This window comes from Diadema antillarum, unplaced genomic scaffold (genome assembly GCF_040938485.1).
Source record: "Diadema antillarum isolate AM-2024a unplaced genomic scaffold, OU_Dant_1.0 scf00000110, whole genome shotgun sequence".
In the NCBI taxonomy this organism is placed as follows: domain Eukaryota; kingdom Metazoa; phylum Echinodermata; class Echinoidea; order Diadematoida; family Diadematidae; genus Diadema; species Diadema antillarum.
The window spans coordinates 146,108-171,819 of record NW_027270999.1 but is presented as its reverse complement, the minus strand read 5'-3'; the positions used below and the strand labels follow the sequence as shown (position 1 = coordinate 171,819).

At 40.8% G+C, this 25,712-nt stretch overlaps 1 protein-coding gene across 1 annotated transcript; it reads left to right on the top strand.

Moving 5' to 3' along the window:
* Positions 1–1,004: 1,004 nt before the first annotated feature.
* Positions 1,005–22,422, top strand: LOC139719385 (alpha-(1,3)-fucosyltransferase 10-like). The gene is made up of 3 exons (XM_071630803.1): positions 1,005–1,127; positions 4,218–4,311; positions 20,169–22,422. Exons 1-3 carry the CDS (start codon positions 1,035–1,037, stop codon positions 21,383–21,385), a joined length of 1,404 nt encoding a protein of 467 aa, XP_071486904.1. The 5' UTR covers positions 1,005–1,034; the 3' UTR covers positions 21,386–22,422.
* Positions 22,423–25,712: the final 3,290 nt, after the last annotated feature.

Genomic DNA, 25,712 nt, shown 5'->3' with positions numbered 1-25,712 from the left:
CAAAATAAGGCTCCAGTGCCGTTTCTCGTGCAACTTCTGGGTTTCATCGCCTAACAGAAAAAAAAAATGGTGCCACTGCTATCGAAAATTAAAGGGGGCGTTAGCTATGCCCCCTTTCATTGTTTTTTTTCTTTTTACTTCTTTGGTTTAAAGAAAAAAAATAAAGGGGAATACAATGCAAATGCTATAAAAATATAAGACGATAACAAAGGCCTAGGCCTATTATTATGATTGAGGTTTCATAAAAGTAGACCTAAAATAGGAACGCTGTGATTTGAGTTTTTAATACAATCCCGAAACGTTATGATGTACAATGAAATAAGTTGCACCCGCAATATATCCCTATTAATGCGAATACTAAATCTGCATGTGAAGGAGGCAATGGTTATAATCATCACCTCTCAAGTCTTGGTATAATTAGGCCTACATAATAAATTGATCTAGTACATTTTCATTTCATTATATAGTTTCTTGAAACTACACTAGTAATCGATTGCATCTGCAAAGAATTTGTGAAGAGATGATTCCAAAGTTTTGTGGCAAAAGGAAGCAAAAAGACAACTTTACGATCGATTTGACTTCACGAAGTGACTGTGACAAGGAACGACGCGGAATCATTCTCCGTTTGCACATAATATACTCAGTTCTAGTATTTTACTGCTGTGACAACTCACATGTACACAACTAAAAAGCTGTTCAGAGTGGTTGAATCATGGAGCTACTCTGTTAGTAGCTCCATGGTTGAATCCTCGCCATCCCATGCGTGCCAACACATCGCAACGTACGCACATCCAACGCATCCGTTGGACATGGGTACACAATACAACAAGGGACAGGGGCAAATCACTGGAGTTCACAACAACGGGGAAGTCCCCGCGCACGAAAACCCAGGACATATTGTAGGCGACATCCGGCATCCTCTGTACGAGCGCCAACTCTCTGATCTGTTGCAGGAGCTGTAGCTGTAGCCGAGCCAGCCCACTGCATTGTGAAATCGCAGAATCCACCATTAATGATGCTATGTGATTGTAAACATGGCTGTTTCGAAGGGAAGGATTACAAGGACTTTAGTAATGGTTGTAGCCATACTCTTCGGTTTGTCACTTATCTTCTCATTGCAAATGCAGGTAAGAGGAAATTTCCCTCGTTCGCTCGGTAGCAGGCAGCAGGTAGTAGCTAACGTGTTAGTAGGTGGCCCATGGGCGATGCCCGCTCCGTGCGCTAGACACAGGGCAGGGCAGCCAGGGGTAGGGAGCTGGGCCTGGTTGCGCCACTTCCCCCATTCCAGGTTAAATTCAGACTGAAACTAGTGAAAGATCATGAGGATCACTCATAAGTCTGTATCGTCGGGATATGTGCCACGGAGAAAATATCTGGCCTCAGGTATTCCCTTTCATAAAGTAAGGAGAACCGTCAAAGAACAAGAAATGTGACTAGACTCCTCTTTAGTCTGAATTATTTTAAGTTTTACATATTTTTCTGTCCAACAACGTTATGCGTTAGGGTTAGGGGGTTCTTTACATAAAAGCGTACCAGATTCAAAGAATGAGCCTATAACTTAAGCACTTGCTATACTAAGAAGATTGTAGAAAGAAATTTCTTACTTTATTGTTTTTTTTTTGTTTATATGAATGATGACCAAAAAATCATTTTTTTTACTCTTAAAGTTGGATTTATCGATGATAAAAATGTGAATCATGCAGACATGAAGTACTGTTTATCGTCCATTCTTTATAGTATGCCATTAGTTTTGACAATATGTAACTATACAAGTGTACACAGCCCAGTCGCTGTATAAATAGCGACACGGCGTCTGGTCGGGCTAGACAATATGTATTAATTATTATTAGGTGATCCGAGTATCCTCTCGGATCACCTTCTGTATCTATACTGATTCTTTCATGTTTGTTGAAATCTTCTTCATTTCTCTCTCTTCAAATCTTATGCAGAGATTAACTCAAAAAGTCCTCCTATCACCTTTAACTTATACCCTACATGTATCCTGTCCTAGGGATGACAGATCTAATATATGATTGTGATCTGTCATCCATGACGTCATGACGTCATCTGAAATCACGTTCACATTCATATCTCATTAATGGAATGGAATTTCTCAATGAAATTTACATCTCATATAGTTCAAGTCAAGCTCTATTGATTCATTTCATAGAATTTGATCATGTTCATAATAAACGAGCGCGGTGAAATTTTAACATTCTCCAATCGACCTCAAAATGGTTTTGCACACGTTTCAGGTCATTTGGAGCATTTGATAAAAAATCGACATACGCGCACGCGCATATACGCACGTGCAGCTCGTAAGCAATAGAAATTCCTCTTTTTTTTTTACTTGGATCGGATGTGTAAAAAGTCAAGGAATAATTCTACCAAGTTTCAAGTCAATCCGACTCAATATGACGTCACACGGGCCCATCAAAGTTGAAATTCCGCGCGCGCATCAATGACGATACACAGTGCATATATACCAAAAAAACTGCTAATTTTAAATCTGATTTTACTCGTCAGGATGGATGGTGACCCCCCATTTTCTTTACATATTCTGAAAGCTGGTGAACTGTAAATATCATTTCATGGGTGCCCAATGCTACAAAAATGATTAAAAGGTGTCAAATTCCTCAGTGAAATAAAAAAGGGTTAGGCACATTTTTAAAATGATGTCATCAAATTTCAAGTTCACTCGAGGGTATCTCACTTATCCTTTGCAGATTTTCACCCAGATTTCAGTATGTTGTAGCTTATTGAATGATCTTTCAGTAGCGTAATTTTTTTAATCAAAATTTTGATTGGATGATGTCATCACCTCGTAAAAATGGATTGAAAGTAACCATGTCAAATTTGACCAGTTTACGTGTTATCTCTATGGGAGTGCAGTTTTTCTGGAAATAAAAATTGACATGACTGTCTTTATCGAGTACTAGCTCACTTACTCTTCGGTGAATTTCTTCCAAATTTTAATATGTTGTAGCGGAGACTTTGGGCTATCGTAATGTGCCCTCCATTTTTTCATTGGATGTCAGGATCATGTTGAAAAACTTGGTTGAAATTGGCACTATCATTCTGAATTTTTGCAGTTATGTCTTGTACTTTTTGTTATGTTTGATTTGGTTTCAATAAACTGAACTGAACTGAACAGGGAACTTGGCTTCGATGTAGCGTCATTTTGCCTAATACACAGAGCCTATGGAGGATGAAATACGTCAGTGGATAGCGCATCACACTTTTAATCGTAAGGTCCTGTGTTGGAGGCTCGCCCCTGCCAATTCTTTTGATTTTTTTAAAACCCTTGTATTTTTCTTCTTCAGTAAGTCTTATTCTCCCTTCCTAACTTTATCTTTTCTGATCTCTTTATTCTTCTCCTTCAAATTTCTATATTACAATATCATAACTTTTTCTTTATTTTTCTTTCTTCCACTTTCTGTGCAATAAATCAAGAACAGCAAGTCCTATCAACCCCATATTTTGCACATGTTTAGTTCATGTCACGAACATCATTCCATAAAATAACAACTACTTCCTCCGACACCATCTTGGGTAGAGAAATTAAGGTCAAAGGTCAAAAGCGTTTAATCCTGTATCTTGGTAAATACATGTCCTATCTTTCCCACATTTTGCACATGTAGAGACCATATTGCAAGAATCATTTCACAAAATAACAACTTTTTGCTCAGATGCCATCTTGGCTGTGTAAAGTGGTGTCAAAGGACAAATATACTTCATTCTGTAAAATCATTGGTGAATATGGTATCACCGCCATATTTTGCACACATATTGGCCTCGATAGATGGATCATTTTGTAAAATAATGACGCTTTGGTCGGACGCCATTTTCGCTGTGCAAGAGGTTCAAAGGGCAAATATTATTTATTTTGTATCATGCTTCCTAAATGCATCGGGGCCAGATTTTGTGCATATATGGACCATGCTACCTGGATCATTTCATAGAACAACGACTTTTCACTCAGATGCAATCATGGCTGTATGAGGTATCTGTCAAGGGTCAAGACTACGTTATCCTGTATCTTGGTAATTGCATGCCCTTTCGATGTATTGCATCCTATGGCAATCCTTGCCCAAACTTGAATGTTATTGCCACCTTTGTAGATGAGGATTTCCTAAACTATATTACAAGTTATGCTGGAAGAAAGAGCCTCTTGGATGACAGTTGAATGGTGAATGCATGATTGCTTCTCATTGCAGCATGTTGGTGTGGATGAAGAAATAATCTACACAGGAGATGGGCCATACTGGATGCAGGAACAAGTGGATTATGGAGGCAAGCAAGTGGCAGAAGGTTTGTTTACCAGTCACTCATTTTACTTGTCTGTATAATGGTCAATGGGTAACTTTTAAACATGAAAGGCAGAGTGTAGGGAAGGGATATCTGAACACTTGCCCATCCTTCCCCTATTTGTGGCACTGCAAATTTGTTGTATCACATAGAACAGAGCAGAACAGAGTACGCAGTTTGAAGCTTTGTCATTCCATTTCAAAGCTTCTCTGCAAGGTCATATTGTCACAGAATTTTCATAGACATGTAAGTGGAGATGTACTAGGGGGTTCATATTGAAAACTATTTTACAAAACCTACAATATTGATGGATATGTATGCCCTGCACCATTTCTTTAAAATCAAACCTGAGGATAAAAAAACAACAACATGTCATTAGAACTGGCTAACCATGGTAAAGGTACACATATGTTATTGCAATGTACTACAGTGTTTGCGTGGTTTTTCATTTTCTAACATACACGTTGCACCTTCTTACTTCAAACAGTCACAGACACACAAGTCAGGAAGGCATTGTCATTTCCTCATTTCATGTCAAGAAACAGTGAGATAGATACTAGACAAGATTTTTTGTCATGGCGACAAAAAACATGAAGTAGGAAGTTCTGAGCAGGAGAGGAAGGAAAGTTTTTTTTTTAAACTACTTTCACAATTAGATTACTTAGTTGCAGGACGACTTTGTGATTTTCCCAGTATCTATTTCAAAGTCTCATATCGACATAAATCAAAACAATAGAAAACTGTTTACATGATGTCTAATGGGAAATAATGTCACAGTCCATCTGAAAGTAGAAACATGTTTCTAAAGACTTAATTTTACTTTAATTTTCATTCTAGCACATTCTACCTTTCATGTGTTTGAAAAGGATTTGAAATGGGATCAGAGATGTTTGGAGGTCAAGTCAGTCAGCTTGTGGTAGATCAATGGGGTAATGCTTGTGCTTGTTCTTATAATGTCGGGGTGTTGTTGCTGTTTGTGTAGTGCTTTGCAGCAGAAGTCAAACCACCGAAGGGGTTACATACAATGTACCTGCACATTACTTGCCTTACTTGTATTTTTGTTCCTGGCAATAGCTTAGATAATGATAATGAGAAATATGAAGGGTTCATGCCAGTGGTGAAGTTGAATCTCAGGTTAGTGATGACAGTCACCAGTGAGTCTGTTCAGTAAACAGGAGGTCCCTACTCTCTAGTAATTTGAGTCCCAGAGAGACCAGCTGAGCCAATGTTATTCATAATGTAGAAAGGGATTACTGATGGGCAAGTCCAAGATAACACGCACGTTACGTATGGGACATTCAGAGACTTTTATGACCTGAAAAATAGTGTTAATTGCCTTTGATCATATTGAACTTCATCATGGTGATTGATATCTAGAAGAAGTATAATCATGTAAAAAATTGAGAAAAATGACCTTGACAATTATATTCTAGAAGAGAAAATATGTGCTGTTAGGTATGGGACCAGAATTTTTTTCAACCTCAAAACTCTCTGAAAGTATATCATTCTACAACTTGTAACTCACTGTGATGAAAGTCACAACACTCAAGATTATCACAGGTAAGTTTCATGTCATTAGGCAAAAAGCTCTAATTACAGGTTCTAATTAAAGACAGACATGACGTGTTACGTATGGGACAGTTACTTATGGGACAGTTTGTCCCCCATTCATTTAGTGTGTGAAGAACCATGTTTATGGGTATTTTGCATAATTATTGAAGTGAAATCAGTTGAAACTACTCAAATACTGATCCAGATTGTCAAGGAAACAATATTCCCCAAATATTCACCTGTCCATCATAATCATATTCAATCATATTTCTATATTTTTATGACCAACCTGGGTATGCATGCCCTTTGTCCCCCATTCGTTAAGTGTGTGGAAAACCATGTTTATGGGTATTTTGCAAAATAATTTTGCAAAATACCCAAAAACAAATTTTTGCATAATTATTGAGGTGGAATCAGTTGAAATTACTCAAATACTGATCCAGATTGACAAGGGAACAATATTCCCCAGATATTTACCATCATAATCCCATTCAATCATATTCTATATTTTTATGTCCAACCTGAGTATGTATGCCCTATTTTTATCAGGATAGTTACTACTGAAAAATTGAATAGTTTAAAGTGTTTACTTCCATTGATGAAGGGCAGTTTGCCATTTAGTTTCAATAAAAAACAACTTGACACAAGAAATATTAAGTTTAATAAATAAGCAGTACCTGCTGCGTGGAACCCCAGTGATCGAGTAGATGATGTCTGTCTAGCAGTCAGGTCATTGATTCGAGTCACACCTCAGTATGTATACCCATGAATTTTGTTGTAGCTACTACTGAAAACTGAATAAGGACAATTTGTGTATCACTTGCAATAAAAAAAAAAATCATTTTGCTTTTTATTTTTGTTCTATATATATCACAACCATTTCAAATTGGAACTCCATCACATAAACTTTGAATTCCTCTAGTCTTAGGATTTTATGCTCTTACATTGTAATAATAATACATACAATTTCTATAGCGCCGTTCTCCACTTTGATTAAATGCTCAAGGCGCTTTACAATTGTACATCAAAGCAAACAGATTGAAAATACAAGTACATCACAGTAATAGAAGAAGATGAAGAAGCAGAAAAAAAAAAAAAGACATGAAAGTCTGTCTTCAAAAGACACTGGTCTTCAAAATGCACTGCTAAACAGATAGGATTTTAAATTACTCCTGAAAGATGTTATAGAGCTTGAGTCTTTCAGCTCACGAGGAAGTGAATTCCACAGTGTTGGTCCAGCGTGAGCGAAAGCTCGTTCCCCCCAAGATTTCCTAGAAAACGGAATATGTAAGAGACCTGAAGTTGAGGATCGAAGAGTTCGTGAAGGTTGGTATTGACGAAACAAACAAACATTGTAATCAGGAGCTGTTCCCTCAATAACATGATAAACCAAAAGAAGTATCTTAAACTGAATACGCTCCTGTACAGGCAACCAATGAAGACTCTTCAGGATAGGTGTGATATGACTGCGTTTACTTGACAAAGAAACAATACGTGCAGCGGCATTTTGTAGCTTTTGTAATTGGGCAATTTGCGAGTTTGGTAGATTGAAAAACAAACCATTACCGAAATCAAGGCGTGAAGAAATAAGTGCATGAACAAGTTTTTCCGTGGCAGAGCGAGTCAAATACTTGCGAATAAAACCAATATTGCGCAATTGATAACGGACTGATTTAGAAATGTTGGTGATTTGATCGGACATAGCCATGTGAGAGTCAAACATAACACCCAGATTGCGACATGACTTTGACAGAGGAATATCATTACCTACAATCGAAATACAATTAATATCCAACTTATTCAAGTGAGATTTAGAACCAAAAAGGATAAATTCACACTTGCTGTGGTTTAGAAACAATGAGTTAGACCTCATCCAAGCATCAATATCAATGATGCAATTTTCTAGACAGCGCAGTGCATGAGATGCTTGGATTTGATGTGGTGGAAAAGATACAAAAACTTGTATGTCGTCTGCATATAGATGATACCGAACAGAATGCCTTTGAAATATTTTCCGCAGACCGATCAAATAGATAGAAAAAAGGGTGGGCCCGCCAACAGAGCCTTGAGGTACACCACAGCCTAATGGCTTTGAAGACGATGTGACACCATTCAAAAGAACAGACTGTGAATGGTGTGATAGGTATGATTTAAACCATTCGAGAGCTTGTCCCTGGATACCCAAACTTCTAAGTGTATTGACAAGAATTCTGTGATCTACAGTGTCGAAGGCCGAAGACAGATCCAACAAAACCATTGCTGTGACGGATCCGGAATCCATTTCCCTTAAAATATAACTAGAAACATTTATCAAAAGGGTCTCCACACTATGGTGAGGGCGATAAGCCGACTGTAAAGGATCGAATAGACCATGTTCCAGCATATAGTTTGAGAGTCTCGAAAACACAACTCTCTCTAAAATCTTGAACAAAAATGAAAGATTGCATACAGGACGATAACTTGTCAATGATTCCTTATCCAATGAAGGTTTTTTCAGCAAAGGACGGATCAGACCTTTCTTTAAAGATAAGGGTACGGTAGCTTGCTCGATACTGAGGTTAACAATTTGAGAAATAATCGGGGCAAACGTGGGTGCGCAGTCCTTTAAGAGAATGGTTGGAACCGGATCCAATGGACAGGATTTAGGAGGCAATTTACGAAGAAGGAGAAGTATTTCATCAATAGTTGTATGTTGGAAGGTTTCCAGTGTGGAAGAGGTAACAGGTTCAGATTCAGATAGTACAACATTACAATTAAAATTATCTCGGATTTTTTCAACTTTCGAATGAAAAAACTGACAAAAAGTTTCAGCCATGGCACAGCCATCGACATGTTTAGGCAATGGAGATGACTGTTTGCGGTTCAAAAGTCGATTGGCGACGTTGAAAAGCTTCTTATGATCATCTCCGCAGTTTTCGATGAGTCTGGTGTGATAGATGCGTTTGGCTCTGGACACAAGGTAGTTTACTCGGTCTCTCTGATCACAGAACAACTTTCTGTCTGTCTGCAGCTTTCCATTGTTGCGCCATCTCCTCTCAAGTCGCCGCCGCTCTTTCTTTGCTTCAGAGATACCAGAGTCATACCAGGGACTGTACTGATGAGACTTCACTTTCCGAGTCTTGGCTGGTGCGTGAATGTCCAGTAACCTGCTAAGTTCTGAATTGTAGCGGTTCACAGCATCATCAACGTCGGCTGTTGACAAGGACGAAATGTTACTGTCAGACACGTCGTTGGCGAAATCAGTCCTGTTGATGCCTTTTATGTTGCGAGATGAGAACGTAGCATCATTCCTCTCTGGCTTGTTAAAACGAAACAAGCAGGTTACGGCGGAATGGTCGGAGATGCCGGGAATAACTCGTGTGTTAGAAAATAGCAGTCTGTCAGATTGCCGTATCAAGATGACGTCGAGAATATGGCCATGATCATGTGTAGGTGTAGTCACCAACTGGCGGAGTCCATGGCCATCGACGAGGTCGTTGAACTTCTGCGTGTACTGGGATGAGAGCTTATCTAAGTGTATATTAAGATCTCCTGTGATTACGAGAGAAGATAACTTATACAACTTTTCATCTAACAAATCCGAGAACTCATCAATAAAAGATGAAAAAGAACGATATCCTGGTGGTCTGTACATAACTACAATCTCAAGACTAGTAGTGTTGTTAGAGACCACGGCTGACATAGATTCAAAACTTAAATGGTGATCTGATGGATTGAGAACTACAGAGAGATTGTCCCTGTACAAGAACCCAACACCTCCACCACGCCTGGAGGCTCGGGGCTGGTGCAGAAATACAAAACCGGGTGGAGTGAGATCTGTGATGGCTGCATCATCTAATGGAGTCAGCCAAGTCTCAGTCACTGCAACTACATCAAACTTGTTATCAACAACAAAATCTTGAAAAATTGTTGACTTATTACAAAGGGATCGGGCATTGATTGTACAGAATCTAAGATGATCACTAAATTTGTCATAACCTCCTCTTTTCCCTCGATGTGTCTTCGACCTCCGACCGATACCCAGGGACAGAATACTCCTCCATACTTCCTTGTTTTCTTCACGCCATTTTGGGGATTTACTGCCACAGTTGTATGAGTGAAGAAGCTCACTAGAATATCGAACCCTAGAATTGCGTGTGCCAAAAGTTATAGAATCAGACACATCTTCAGAAGGGCCTGGATTCGGGTTAATGTCCCCACATATAAGCAACTTTACACGATAAGTTGATACAGTATTGGAGTAGTACAGTATGGGGCTCCCAATGTACTTGCCCTTTGGTTGTACAGCAGAGCCATGGGACATACCAGGCTGGGTAGCACACATACGACAATAGGTCTGTGATAGCTGAGTGCTATTACACAAAAGAAGGGCAACAAATACAAAAGAATGCAATGCCAATGGTAACATTGTGTCAGTGAGAGTGAACCACACAGAATCAAGTGCAGTGAAGCCTATGCTATAACAGGTATAAAATGGCTGTGGTTGTCTGCACTGTATACACTGTAGCTGTACTGAAAAATCAATCCACTGTAAATGCGCAAAAACAGTACAGAAATCACTACAATTTGTCCAGCAAGTGCTTGAAGACAAACATTCAAAGATATAATACAATACACACTCAATGAAAAACTTACAACAGGAGAAATAAGCGAAGAATTAAGAGCTCTGCTGGCGGGCAGCCACCGGGCGCGCGCAACCACCACCAAGTAATTCATATTTAATTGGTTTCCATTCATCTCTTTAAATGTTGAAAACTGAATCCCCATTTCTACAAAAAAAACTATACTATCCCTTTAATGTTGATTTTTCATTGTGTATTTTGCCATTTTCCCCTCCCCCTTTCTGAAAATTGTTCAGTCAAGTTCATGTATCGTTTCAAGTGTCTGTAACTCAAAAAGTAGCTACAATGTTTGGATGCTTTCTTCAGGATGATTGACCATTTGTGTACTGAGAGACCTTCCCAGCTAGGTACATGCATTCACATGCAATATGTATGAGGATGTCCCATACGTAACGCATTTGTCCCATACGTAACATTATTTCAATGCCTGATAAAAGATATTTCTTTTACTTTTTTTTCTTTTTTTCTCTGGTATTTAATTTCTCTAAACAATAAATTAGAACTTTCCAAAAGGGCATTAAGATAACTTTAGCAATTTCAGAAAAAACCTAAAAAAATGACCTCATTTTGTTACGTATGGGACATCTCATGATAGGACACGAGCTAATTTGCATAATCATTTGCATAATCCCTAAATTTTCATACCAAGTTAAACTATGTGATGAACTTCTTATGTCCACATATTAATCAAATATCATTTGCTTTGCTTTGAATTAATATGAATTTTTATATACGTAACGCTGTGTTTCACATTTATGCAAAGCCCTTGAAATTTGCATGAATTTACATAACATCATTTTTTCCTCCACGGAAATCAAAACTTCAACTCATAAGCTTCAAAGTGATACCAAACATGTCAATATTGAGCAAAGATGAAATTTTGCCGTCTGAGGGGACCTTATCTTGGACTTGCCCTGATGACAATGTATATTGCAGACTGGTGGTAACTGATAACAAGATTAACTTTTATCTAATTTTTATTTTTTTTTTTATTTTTTTTTTTTTTTTGCATTTTAATGATGACCCTTGCAAATGGAAAGTGATTTATTTGCATGTAGTACTGTAAGCTATGACATTTACTAGTACAAGACTCAATGCTAAACATAGTGCATATTTTACGATCAATCATGCTGGTGGCCTGCTCGGTACAATTGCAAGTCGTAATGATTGTTTAGTACCCTCCCTCGTACGAAGTAGATCTTAAGAAATAATTAGGTTTTAAGATGGTTGAAAAGAGGTCCAATTGAAAAAAAAAAAAGTAAAAATTTTGGAGGAAGAAATATGAATTTTTGAGGTGCTGAGTACTAATTTGTGCTTCCAAAGGTTGGCAGCTCTGATTATCAGCCTGTACCCTCTGTGCAAAAGGGAAATGATCAGGCTTCTGAGTAGGACATGGAAGATCCCATATCACTTCCTGTCCAGAGCAGAGTGACAACCTAGAGCTCTCTAATGGTCTATTTCATTTGCACACTGGATAATGGGTGAGCAATGCCCACCCTCCATTGTTCTCAGAGGTGACAAGGAATATTGAGTGAAATATATATCGACCTGGCATCTTGTCCCAAGAATGTCTAATTGTTTTGTTTTGTTTGTTTGTTTGTTTTTTGTATATCCCCAATGTTTGACAATGTCACAGACTCGGTGGAAGTTGTGTCATGGTGGGACCATGCAGTATCCATGATACATCCTTTGTCTGAAGCAGTCTCAATTTCCCTCCTTTCCTCCTGCTGGAATTCAATAACGCAATCACACAAAGTGTATCCAAAGCTCTCTGCAATCCATGTGGGCGTACGATGGCCTCTGACTAAGAGGTTGGCTCTCGGGTAGTTGTCTCCTTATTCGAAAATGTCTGGAGATATTATTGAAATTTGGACTGTAGAAAGACAAATTTTGATCTTTGCTTGCTGATGATGATGCCACATTCAGCCTTCTTCTGGACAGATCTTCTTGATTTTTTCCCCTTTGGTTACTCTCCCTCCTCAGCTCCTGTGATGGCACCAAAAATATCATGATAAGATATCGTATGTAAGAATAAAAAGACACAATGCTGAGTAACTGTTATGTCCATGTAGGACCTTCAGACCCAGGACATTTGAAGGGTGACCCTTCTGTGGCGTATCACACCTTTGTGTGTCAAGGAAAAAATGATTGAAATTACTTGGTAAAGAGGCAAAATAAAATCATGACAGTTAAAAAAGAAAATAGGAGAAAGAGAGTTGACAGGCTTAAGTGCCATATTGATTACTTCTAAACCAGGTTGCAATTCCCTTGTGTGTTTATATTTGATTTGCAGAGTTGTTTTAAGTTTTAAGTGAGCATATTGCAGAACAAATGCTGGTAGGTCACTGGTATAGTTGTGCTACACTAAGGAGAAGGCTGTCCCATATCATTTGGGTACGTTGTGGTTCCTCTTCTCAAAGAAGTTCAGAAATATCAACCAGAAATAAACTTGTAGACTGAGATGATGAATCTTTATTTACCACAAACATTGCAAATCATAATGAACATGTATAAATCCATTGTAGAAATCTGGAAGATCCCTGTTTTTTTCTTCTTCTTCATTGAAAAGGATTTAAGACTTCAATGAAAATGGTTAAAATGGACATGTAATTTTCTTTAAGCATCAAGCCAGAATTCATTTGAAGTCTGGCGTATTTGCTATTCCAGTGATTTAATACAGCTGTTCTGATGAAATCTTGTGACATTAAGGAAAACTCGCAGAAAAAGAAACTGCAGCAAGTGAGTATTCAGTGTAGGAGATGCAACAGGATGTACTACTGCTTAGCTTGCATAATGGCACTAGGATCCACCCAAAGTAATTCTTTCCTCTGCTAATAAGGATAGACTTATCCAAGGATTGGGGGAGGTTCCTGCGACAGAAAGGAAGACACTAGTTGGGGTCCATTTAGGTAGAACAACCATATGCATTTATTTTGCCGAAGCTCGATCCGACCAAGAGGCGACTGGTGCGAGTACAGTACCCGGGGAGCCCGTACACTGATTGGTATAACTATATTAACCACACACTCGCCACAGATGGCGCTATGAATCACCACATAATGTACCATCAACAATTAACACTAATCAGACAATACTGGCGTGATCAATTTTCTTTTTTTTCTCTCTATCGTCCACTTTATGAATACTATGGGTCCTCAATATGACCTGGAACTATTACACCAGACTCTCATTTAAAAATAACATCATATCCTAACAAAACAATATGATTTCTCAGTCCTAAACATATTTTAGAAAATTACCAATCCAACTAAAAGATAAAGGAGCGGACTCTCCCATACCTAAGATATGTACATAGTTAAATATTAACCGAGTACATAAAGAAACCATTTTAACTTTGTGCATGGATTCAAAACACTAACATAAATGAACATGTTTGGCTTGTCCCTATTTGTCCTTTTCCCATCAAGGAAATAAAAATACAAGGACTGTATAAAACGAAAATGCTCAAGTCAGGTCAAGTTGAGCATCAAAAAATTTCCCACCACAGATACAACTACATAGGCTAAAAAACTCCATTCAAACATGATATACTGTCAAGCGACATAAATAAAACAATAGATAAAGCGATTACACCCTATAACCATAGGGTTGACAAATAACTATAAGGAAGTGTTGGCAGTAAGTAACTACAATAACACTGACATGGTATGAACAATGTAGCAATGACTAAGAAATAAACTGTAGTGATCTGGAGTCGGGGGCAATATAATGGCAAAATACAAGTATGACTGTTAATGAGGCTATAGGCACAGGCCAGGAAATCATTGAAAACATGTATCGCATCAATAAAATATCAAAACAAGATTCAGATTACGATAAAGGCATATAAAGCAAAATAAGAGCATCCTTTATGATTACCAATGAGTAGACAAATATAAGAATATAAGAGACAGGTATTTATGCAAACATGTACAGTCTATATGAATTTATTGTACAGAGAAAAAGAAAACACTGAGTGATATAGAGGCATGCCAGGTGACCACTGGGCCTGCATCAGATATAATGAAACATAGTGATGTAGAATGAGAAAGGGAATGGAACAGTTATCTAATAACGAATATCAAGCATGGCCCAACAGATTGGCAGGGAGACCAACTATACTGCAATGCTCCGTCGAAGTAACAAATAAACCACATGTGTGTTCAAGCACATGAGGTAGTAAAATGTTCACATCATAACTGGAGTCTATAAATCTGACAGAACATTGACAAAAAACACATATGTATAAAATGTTCAATACATAAGAAAATCTTTGAACCTGGCTGGGGGGTGCCTGGAGCGTTGTGGCCGCCCAGGAGGGGAAGGGGCCCCCTGGGAAGGGGTGGGGGTGAACTAGGAACCACAGACTGAGATGGGGGAGTAGGAGGCTCATGCAATGGGATGTTGGGGGGTTCTGAGTCTGGAGGAGATGACAGCTCATGGGGTACATCAGGCTGCGCAGCAGGATGTACGTCAGGCTCCTCATCGTCAGGAATCTGCGGAGTCCGAGACAGCGGGGTAGGGGGGATGGGTACCTTGAGGCACTGAGACATATTGATGCGGTAGGAAGACTTCCTGAGCTGTGCACCGATGAATTTGCGGATATTGCACCAGCTACCATCAATAGATGAAACGAGATAGCGGGGACGAGCAGTGTGCTTGGTACGATCAGACCTGAGGTATACAAGATCACCAACATGCAGGTCGGCGTCGTCAGGGAGGACACCCGAGGGGGCTTTAGAACGTTCACTGTGGGGATGGTTGGCAAGACGCTGCTCATGTTGGGTAGAGATGAGATTGGCATCTGACAGGGGGATCTGACTGTGCGTAAATTGATCCCGCTGGGTCCACATCTCACGTGCAGACAGACCACGAGAACGTAGGCGGCTGTTCAGGCGAGCAGTCACGAGAGATGAGGTCAAGGGCGTGATCGTACCCCCTGAGGGTTCATGGCGGAGAATCTCATCCTCCAGTTCGCGTATGGCCTTCTCCGCAACCGGATTCTTGTTTGGGTTCTTGGTATGGCCAAGTTCAATAGAAAGCCGAAGCTGACTGAGATGCGCATCATCGTGGAGTGCTGTGAACCCTGGGGCTGAATCAGTGCGTATGACAGCTGGTGGACCATCCAGCGGACGAAGACTGACACATAGACGAATGAGGGCATCACGCAGAGTATCCCGACGTTCATCGTCAAGGAAGCATGTGGCCATGTAAGAAGTTACACACTACCTGAGCATGAGGATCAGCTGTTTGGTACGTTTCAGGACATCCGCAGCAAAAGTAGTTCCCACAACTGCTGGGGGATCCCCGGTGGACTGAGGGTCAACTGTATGTGGGGCAGTGCGCAAAGAAGTACACTGGTGACAACCGTTTGTAACACGCGTGAGGGCGGCGTCCATGTCCAGAGCAAAAAAATGTCGATTGACGACTGCCCGAAGTTGATGACGAGACGGGTGCTCAAGCTGTAAGTGAAGCGATATGAGTAGGCCGTCCAAAATGTCGCGAGGCACAACGATACACTCACGTGGCGATAACAGCGCCTGTTCGCGTCGCACAACCAGGAGCCCATCCTTAGCAATGGTCGCAACACGAAGATACCTCTTGACGTCTCTGATGTTAGTGAGCTTCTTGGAGGGTCGTGTACCTTGATGGAGGTAAGCATGGGTGCGTCTCAAATCCTGGCACTCTGATTGGATGCTGAGCCAAGCAGGTCTGGAAGTGAAGGGCAGCTTCTTTTGACCACTGAGGACATCCTGAGGTGTGACACGGTGTACGACAGAGACCTCTGTCTGGCGGGTGAAGAGGCATATCTGGCATGTGGGGTCTGAGCACTCTTGGGCATTTCTGCTAGCGAAATATGAAGGGACATTAGCAGAGCCAGCAAGATGTTGAATAGAGCACTGGAACCTACTGACCGTGGAGAGGAATGTTGAGACGCGCGGGTTGGCGGAGAATTCACCCTGGCAAAGCTTTTCGAATGCTTGAACGCAGGGTTTGCTGTCAGTTAAGATGCAAGCGCGGTGTTGTGACTGGATGATGAAGGGGCCGAAGTGTCTGCAGGCAGCCGCAATCGAAAGGGCTGCAATTTCACATGGTAACCATGTACCCTGTCTACCACGGAGCTTGCAGCTGAAAAAAACGGCGACTTTAGGTTTACCCTGCCTGGTGACATACAACGTAGCACCGATACCGTGTTTTTTGACTGCACCATCTGTAACGATCCAAAGCTGGTCAGAAGGGCGGGGGAGCGTAATGGTACGAGGAGACGCCAATGCATCTTGCGCTGCTTTGAACGCAGCATGGAGGTCATCTGTCCATGTGATACGATCACTGGACTGACCGCCTGCCACTACAGCATCAAGTGGAGTGAGGAGTGATGCGCACTGCGGAAGAACGCGTGCAAGCATTTTGTATGCCCCAATAAAGGAACGCATGCCTTTGACTGTAGTCGGAGGGGAACATGAAGCGAGAGCAGCAATGCGATGAGGACTAGCGCGCAGTGTCCCTTGTGACCAGATCCAGCCTAAGATCGTTGTGGATTGGGGACAAACGACTGTCTTAGCAGCAGAGAGATGCAAGCCAGACTGGCGGAGGGCATGTAGGACACGGGACCAATTTTGCAGAAAGTCCTCGGGGGTCTCACCACCAAAGAATAAATCATCTGCGAGTTTCACGACCACGCCCTCAAGCAGCAAGTCACCAAGAACACGACACATGAGCTCTTCAAGGGCAGTCTCTGAACCAGGCATGCCCATAGCACAGCGAGTGTATACACGTACCCCACGGTAGGGCGTTGCGACGCCGCAATACTTCATTGAGTTCCTTGACAGGGGGATCTGGTAAAATGCATTTGTGAGATCTGTGGCAATGATGTGTTTCCACTGGCCGATTTTTCGAAGGGTGGAATCGACATCTGGCATGAGAGAGGGCTGTAGCTTGGCATACCGCCCAACGTCAGCGAAGGCGGTAATGAGGCGGAAGCCCCCTTTGGCCTTCTTGACCAGAAAGGATGGGTTGAGGTACTCCACAGAAATGCCCACATCTTCGGGGCGAGCAAACACACCCTGTTTTTCAAGTGTATCAAATTTCTCTTGAAGATCAACCAAGGAGCGGCGCGAGTACAGAGGTAGCCGACCTTTGCGCTGGGGCGGTTGAACAGGCCCCATGTTGACAACAGCTTCGAATGGGCCAGCAGCACCATTGTATCCGCCGAAGGCAGGATCAAACACATCATCGAATTCAGCATGAAGGGACTGGAACTCACGACGAGTATGGTCAGGGAGTGTACCACTAGGATCCACAGATACAGCATCAGAAAAGGCACTGTGCCCATCAAGAGAGGTGTTCTTTGGAGGGGTACCACTAGGGATGGGCGGGGCCGAGTCGGATGGCAGTTTGGATGGAACGAACACGGGGCGTACCTGGCAGAAGTGTTCATTACGACGAACGATCTTTGGCTCTGGGGTGAGATTGGGAATACGTACCTTGCCGGCGACACTCAAGACCATACAGGGACTAGGCCATGTTGGATCAGAAGAGGTAGCACCCTTCTGCTCTACAACGCGCGGCTCAAGGGCAAGTGTCTCGTATGGCGACAATTCACCGGGGAGGGAGACCTCAACGAAATCACCAGGGAACAAGACTGGATCTTGCAGGGGCTCGTAGAACATGAGCGCGATGCACAGCATGAGATGGAGTATCAAGTGGCGTGCGGGACCCATAAGGAATGACAATGTCGTCACCGATGCGGACCTGACGTTTAGCGGGGCGGACCGAAACGTCATTTCGTTCCATGAACGGCGTTCCATGAACGGAGTGCCGGCAAGGACATCGACATCGAGATTGTCAATAACGAGGCCCTCGAAAACAAACTCCTTACCCTCACGGGTAAAGGTAAGCTTAGCCTCACCAACAACATCAAGTGGGGAGGACCCATCAGCTTGGTGGGCAGACTGTGACGTAGGAGTGATGACCCCATGGAGGGACTGAACCACAGAGGACTTGATCATGTTGCCCGTGGCCCCACTATCAACTGTGACACGAATGACTTGATGACCACAAAATACATCAAAGTACGGAGATTGGCGAACCTGGACTTGCAGAGCAAGTGATGAGTTACTGTGATTGTCTGTGACCGGGTCAGTCTCTGACACGTGCACCTGTTCTACCTGACACAGATCATCAACACCATCACCATCATCAACATCATCTTCACAATCAAAAATGTTTGCAACTTGGCGTGCCTTAGCAATAAAGCGCCTATCATGCTCAGGAAGGTATGCGCATTCGCTGAGGTAGTGGTTGTCTGGACGGTGAGCTTCTCGACAAAGCGGGCAGTACCTGCTGGTGCGCGGCGAAACACGGGTGCGGGTTTGTGGATTACGCCGTTTGCCTAGCGCAGAAGGGCATGGAGAACGCTGCCGAGGACGCTGAGCAAGTTGTGGGGGTGATGTCAGGGTGCGCATTGCACGGGAACTCTCTGAAGAGTGAATTTCATCCAGCAGGCTATCTAGGGCCTGTGAGATTTCAGGCTTTAATGAGGCTAATGTCCTAGAGCGCAGCTCCGTCCCGTATCACTGCTTCACGAGACGGGGGAGGTCAGAGTGTATTAATTGGAGCCAGTGGAGGACGACAAAATTCTCCAGTGTGGGGGTTAGCTCTTCATCCTCCTTTACACGGTCTCCATGGTGCGAGATACCACTAGAGACAGTGAGCAAGTTGTCTTCAACAAATGCAACCAACCTCTGGTAGAGGTCTTCCGGGCGCTCATCAGCCGCAAGCTTGATATCGCTGAAGTCTAGAAAGTGGGCGCCTGTGCTTTGGAAGCCATAGTGTAGCCGTATTTTGCCCCAAATGACATTTAGTGAAGTGGAGTTTTTCACAATAGAACTGCGAGAAATGACTGGACAGAAATTGGCAATCTGCCCCAGCATAAGTTCTAGCATGCTAGCTTTCTGATGGGCTGTTTTTCTCGAGTCTGATGGGACTGAAGATGGGTCATCCGTAAAGCCCCGAAGGGGCTCAGATTTTGTTTTCTTAGCCCAAGAACAACCATCAGCGAGAAAAGGAGCAAAATTAGAATCGAGGGTTAGAGTGTAGACTAAGTTCTGTCTCCAATTCTCGAAAGAATTCACTGTTTCGTGCTTAGTTAGGCGCCATTGCTTGGGCGCTCTCGGGGCCGAGGCCATCGTGAAAATGAATGGGTGGGACTACACCGAAACAAAGAAATGAACCTATACCAACAAGATAGAGTTGGTCAACTAGCGATACTTAGCTCAGATTGTCTCCCTGGGCAGGTGAAAAGATTTCCAATGGATAGGGCTGTTTCCGACGCTGCCACCACGACAGAAAGGAAGACACTAGTTGGGGTCCATTTAGGTAGAACAACCATATGCATTTATTTTGCCGAGGCTCGATCCGACCAAGAGGCGACTGGTGCAAGTACAGTACCCAGGGAGCCCGTACACTGATTGGTATAACTATATTAACCACACACTCGCCACAGATGGCGCTATGAATCACCACATAATGTACCATCAACAATTAACACTAATCAGACAATACTGGCGCTGTATGTGTGTGTGTGTGTGTGTGCGTGTGTGTGTTTTCACAAAACTGCAAGCGTCTTGAACTGATGTTTCGTTTGTAATCAAAATGATAATATTGTTCTGCTATTGTTTATTTCAGATGGAAGAGACGAGCATGATGTCAAGAATGTGAATGCCGCCAAGCTTCACATAAAACACCCCATCATTATCTGGTGGACGCCGTTCACCGGAGAACGAGGCAAAGTGAAGCAGTGTGGTACAGACAAGTGCTTCTTCACCGTGGACCGCCACTTCCAGCACCATCAGAATACCAGTGCATTTCTCTTCTATGGCACCGACTTCAAACCAGAGGATCTTCCACTACCACGGAAACAACATCATGAGTGGGGGCTATTCCACGAAGAGTCGCCAAAGAATAACTACATGCTGTCACATCCCGACTGCCTTACACTCTTTAATCACACAGCCACGTTTAAGCGGGTTTCAGACTATCCACTCACCACTCAGTATTTGAAGAGCATCAAAGAACTGGAGAGCCAGAGGTTTATGATTCCTCTTGCAGAAAAAGAGAACGCTGGATTGGCCCCAGTGGTGTATGTACACAGTGACTGTGACCCACCATCAGACAGGGATAGCTACGTCCGTGAACTTATGAAGCACATATCTGTAGACTCATATGGTGCATGTGTTCACAACAAAGACCTTCCCAAAAAATTGACTAATCCCTTGACTATGGAAGAAGCAGACTTCTATAGGATCATGGCAAAGTACAAGTTTACTCTTGCTTTTGAGAATGCTATATGTGAGGACTACATTACAGAAAAGTTATGGCGCCCTCTCATGTTGGGATCAGTGCCCATTTACAGGGGATCCCCTTCAGTGAGGGATTGGCTTCCAGACGAACACGCAGCCATCATTGTCGACGACTTCAAGTCACCAAAAGAGTTGGCAGAGTACATCAAGTATGTTGATAGCCACCAGGAGGAATATGAAAAGTATGTCAACTTTAAGAGAGCTGGAGCTACGAATGCCCGACTCGTCAGGAGAATGGAGGAGCGAGAGTGGGGAGTGAATGATTTCAAGAAGATCAATTTCATAGATGGGTTTGAGTGTCTTGTTTGCAATAGACTACATGAAAACATGAGGGCAAAGGCTGCTGGGCATTCTGGTACTTCACATATTGCTAGACCAGAGCACTATAGTTGCCCCAGACCTCAAGCATTCAGTGATAGGAGACGAAATCCAATTGCTCTTTATCAAGGTCTCTATGATGACCATGTAAAGTATGCCAAAGCTCTCAGAGGTGCTGTTGTTTCCAACTCAAGCTACATTCACAAACTATCAGAAATGCATTAGATTCATATAGAATAGAGAGCAGCTTAAAGACTTGGGGAATATCTGCAGACAACAGTGCTCTGTTGTCCATCAGAGATACTGATTGATAGTCAGTCTGCTATACTTTGTCAAATGAGTGTATCCTTGCTTTCACATGTACCAAAAGTGCTTTAAATGCTGAATTACAAACGAGATTGCAGTTACAATTCAAAACACCCTTCATTCACACGACCGAGGAAGGCTTTGCTGATTCTGCGGTTTTGCATTTCAGAGCGAGGAGTGGAGGTGTGGCTTCTTTCCAAGTTCCCATCAATCACTCTTGAGCCGTTAGTAGCGCGAGCTTTGAATGCAGTGCAAGCATTTGAGGGGCATGGTCATTCTTTGGAAGTGGTTAAAAGGTCAACATAAGCTCCAACCCCAAAACATGATTGGAGGTCAAATGCTTTCACACGACTGTTTCGCTCCTTAATTTTGGCAAAACGTGATTAGAAAACACCTTCAGACCCTCTTCTTCTTCTTCCTCTTCACTATAAGTACAGGCGTATTTTTGTACTGTTGAAACATTTGAAACATGATTGGAATTACGATTCTAATCACCTGCCACGATTCCTGTTTGCATTCACAAGCAAAAATGCTTAATTTGCAACACAATTCTAGTGATAGCATCATTGCAATCATGTTGCACTCTCGGTACATGTAAAAGCAAGGTACGTTTCACTGGATGTCAGTTACATAATCATACAAAGCCTATCATCAAACCTGCGCTACTGTCATAGATTGACAGCATGTAGTCACACAATTTGATGGGTTTTTAGCAACCATCTTTGAGACAGTCACAAGTGCTCTGTGAGAGGATTGGAGATTTGGTCCCAAGGTGATATATGTATCGTCACATCCATAACTGTAATCCATCTATAATGTTGATGATTTACATTGGAAATAACATAGAATTTCTGTAACTGTGGAGTAGATATCTTCCTTTTAAACAAGGGAATACAACATCCATTAGCATTACATTCCATGATATTCCTTCCCATCAGACCAGCTTGTATCAGCAAAGGGGCTCAGTATAGTTTTGTTTTTTGTTCTTATTACTTAATGTCAATATTTCTGGATAAATGTTCTGCTATATGAAAATACATTTTGGCTTGAATGGCAGTGTCCCATTCTATATTGTGTCACCAGGGCCCCTTTACTAGAAAATTTGTACATGTATGTAATCGCAAGTCAAGTTTCTAGCTATGAGACCCTTGTATAATGTTTTATGCATTAACAGCTGTGTTTTTATATGAAATGTCATCTTTTATCAAAGTGATGTTGAATATGAATCCTGTTCAGCATGTCCATGATTTGTGCACTTGGCAAAAAAAGAAAAGAAAAGAAAGTAAGCATTTGTTCAAGTTCATATTTTTCATAGAATATTTGGCTGAATATTAGTGTTTCATATACCATGTTAAAGGTACTGTAAAAGTGGATATTTTCGTGCAACTAATTTTTCACGCTTGGTCGGGTGAGAAGAGTTTCGCGTGTTTTTAATTCCGCGGAATCAAGACATCACGCACAGGAACACACGGCAAGCAAAAATATTCGTGTGCTTTTATTTTCGCGCTAGTTTCTGGTTGCGCGAAATGCGTGAAAATTTCAACACCGTGAAAATTTTCACTTTTACAGTAACTTACTTAGCTATGAACATGGTAGGTCAATAAAAATGGAAACTTTACGCATGATTGAACCCATTTGTTTTTCTCTTCCAAGACACAAAAGTAATAATTGCAAAAATGGACAAGTTGTCATTCATGCGAATGTGTTCTTCCATATAACAGTGAGAACAAAAGACAAATTTAACACAATACGAAACATGACTTACCTTGCAAAAATCAACCTATGATCTCTATATTGTCTTTGTAGCCCCCAAAGATAAAGAAAGGCAAAAAATAATGGAAGAAAATGAAGTCTTCTGCCAAATCCAAATTCAAATGACATTAGAGAAGAAGCAATGTTATAAAAAAAAACTATTTAAAATGATATTTCAGATTATGAAATTTGAAAATGATGTTTAGTTCTTGAATTTGTCTTATTAATTCTTAATTCTTCAATTCCTAAATTGAAAGAACTAAATAACATGAATTCTGTCCATTTCATCACCTTTGCGGCTTACTGCTGACGTAATTTGAAGTTGAGTTGACAGAAAATTTTTATATTCCCACTTAAGTTTCCCTCTTTGTTTTTGTCTGAGGATATAAAAAGATATAAGGGAATGAAAACTTTAATTTTGATATTCATTCATGTCTCTCATTGTTTTTAATTGGTCTTTTGTTATCATTGCTACTTTTAAGGGCAATTGCAATGTCAATTTCTGCAATTTTTACTTTTGTGCCTTAGGAGTGCAAGAATGAATGTGTTCACTCATGCATAAAGGTTTTCTTTGTATTAACCTACCAGGTTGATAGCCAATTAGATAATCTTGAATATGGTATTTGAGACAATGGTTTTCATCGAAATCCTGTGTGAAAAATATGTACTGGAAGAAGTGCTGAGTGTATAATGAAAAGAATGCTATATCTGTCTAACTCTATCAACTCCAAAGAGTGTATGTAAATTTAAGAAGCTGAAATATTGTGCAATGATGATGCCTTACACAGGTATAAATTGCCAAATTACTTGCCAACTTTAGCATATCACATTTTGATTTTGTGCTATAATATTGCAAATGTTTGTACATGTATTTCATTTTGTGTGTGCTTTAGCAAAAATGTCCTGCACACAATTTTTTTAATGTTTGTCTGTTTCATAAAACGTATATTTGTCTTAATACTAGAAACTACTGTGAGTGTAAGGAATTTTCAGCAGCTGTTTTCTTTATGCAAAGAAAGTCTTCCTATTAGAATGACATCTCTTTTAAGACAATGTTGCCATTCTTTTGCTGTTTATCGATTTAGATTGATTACACTTGTGATACAGGTGAAATCAGGAGTTTGATGTACTACAGATAAGCTAGTTAGAAATACTGTTAAACCATAGAAATATTACCAGTATTACATTTATAAAAAGTCATTCACGTATGTCTTCCTTCTTGAATAGAGTACCGAGTGGGTACCGTGAATTAAAGCTGTAAATTTTTCATGGGGGTTTAATTTTCGTGATAACTACGAATCACTGTTGGTCCACAAATTTAACAACATGCGAAAATATCACCATGCGCTGGGTGTAATAGTACACTTAGGACAGCTTCCATGTCAATTCACGAAAACAACATTTTGCAAAAATGTCCATGACCTCATTCGTGAAAATATCTGTATGTGAAAATGACAGTTTATACAGTAGATGTGTTTGGTATGTTTTCCTTTTAATGCTATTTCAACATTTATCATGGTTATAGTACTACATTTTGTGCAGTGGGTGGTTGTTTTGGCATTGTTTTTTTTATTTTATCTCATTGTGGTACATTTATTTTACATCTTTAGATCTTGATATAGAGCTATTTCATTTATCATTAAAAGTATTTAATTATACTGTTTTAGGGGCAACTTATTTTTTAACACATTTCCATAGTTGTGGTGTAAAAAATGTGATACTAGTATGATGCATATTCTATCTCATTTGGTTTCCTGTGTAATGTATTAATTTGTATGTTAGATATTATTCTAAAATGTGTACAGCTGAAGATGTCTTCAATTCTCCCCGTTGCATATAAATGTAAACATTTTGTCGCCAGAGGTTAGGTCCTTACGCTGGTCTTATGCTACGTGCCAATGAATGAGGTGATCTTAAGCACCCACATGCAACACTTGGAGGTCAAGCACTTTCTGTTGTCCACATGTACACTTCCACTATAATGCAGCAGGGATGGGTAGAGCATATTCCTATATGCAGTAACTGCATATGATTTTTGCCTTTTTATCATGATTTAAAAATTGTCTCTTCACAATACAATTTTTTTTTTTTCAGAGCTTATGATTTGTTTCTTTACTTAAAGGACAAGTTCACCTTCATAGACATGTGGGTTGAGTGAATGCAGCAATATTAGTAGAACACATAACTGAGAGTTTGAGCAAAATCGGACAATCCATTAAAAAGTTATGAAATTTTGAAGTTTCTGCTCAGTCACGGCTGGATGATGAAAAGACTACTATAGTTTGTGATGTCATATGAGTACAACGATATAAAGAAAGAATAAAGAAAATTCAACATATTTCCATTTTTCTTGCATAACAAAAGAACACTCGACTTCTCTCTTTCAGAAGGCAGGGGGAATAATATTTCCCGTAACATACATCAGTAGCAAGTCGGAGAAATGTGCACTTTATTCAAAAAGTCAAGTTTTGTGAAATTCTCTTTTTATTTTCCT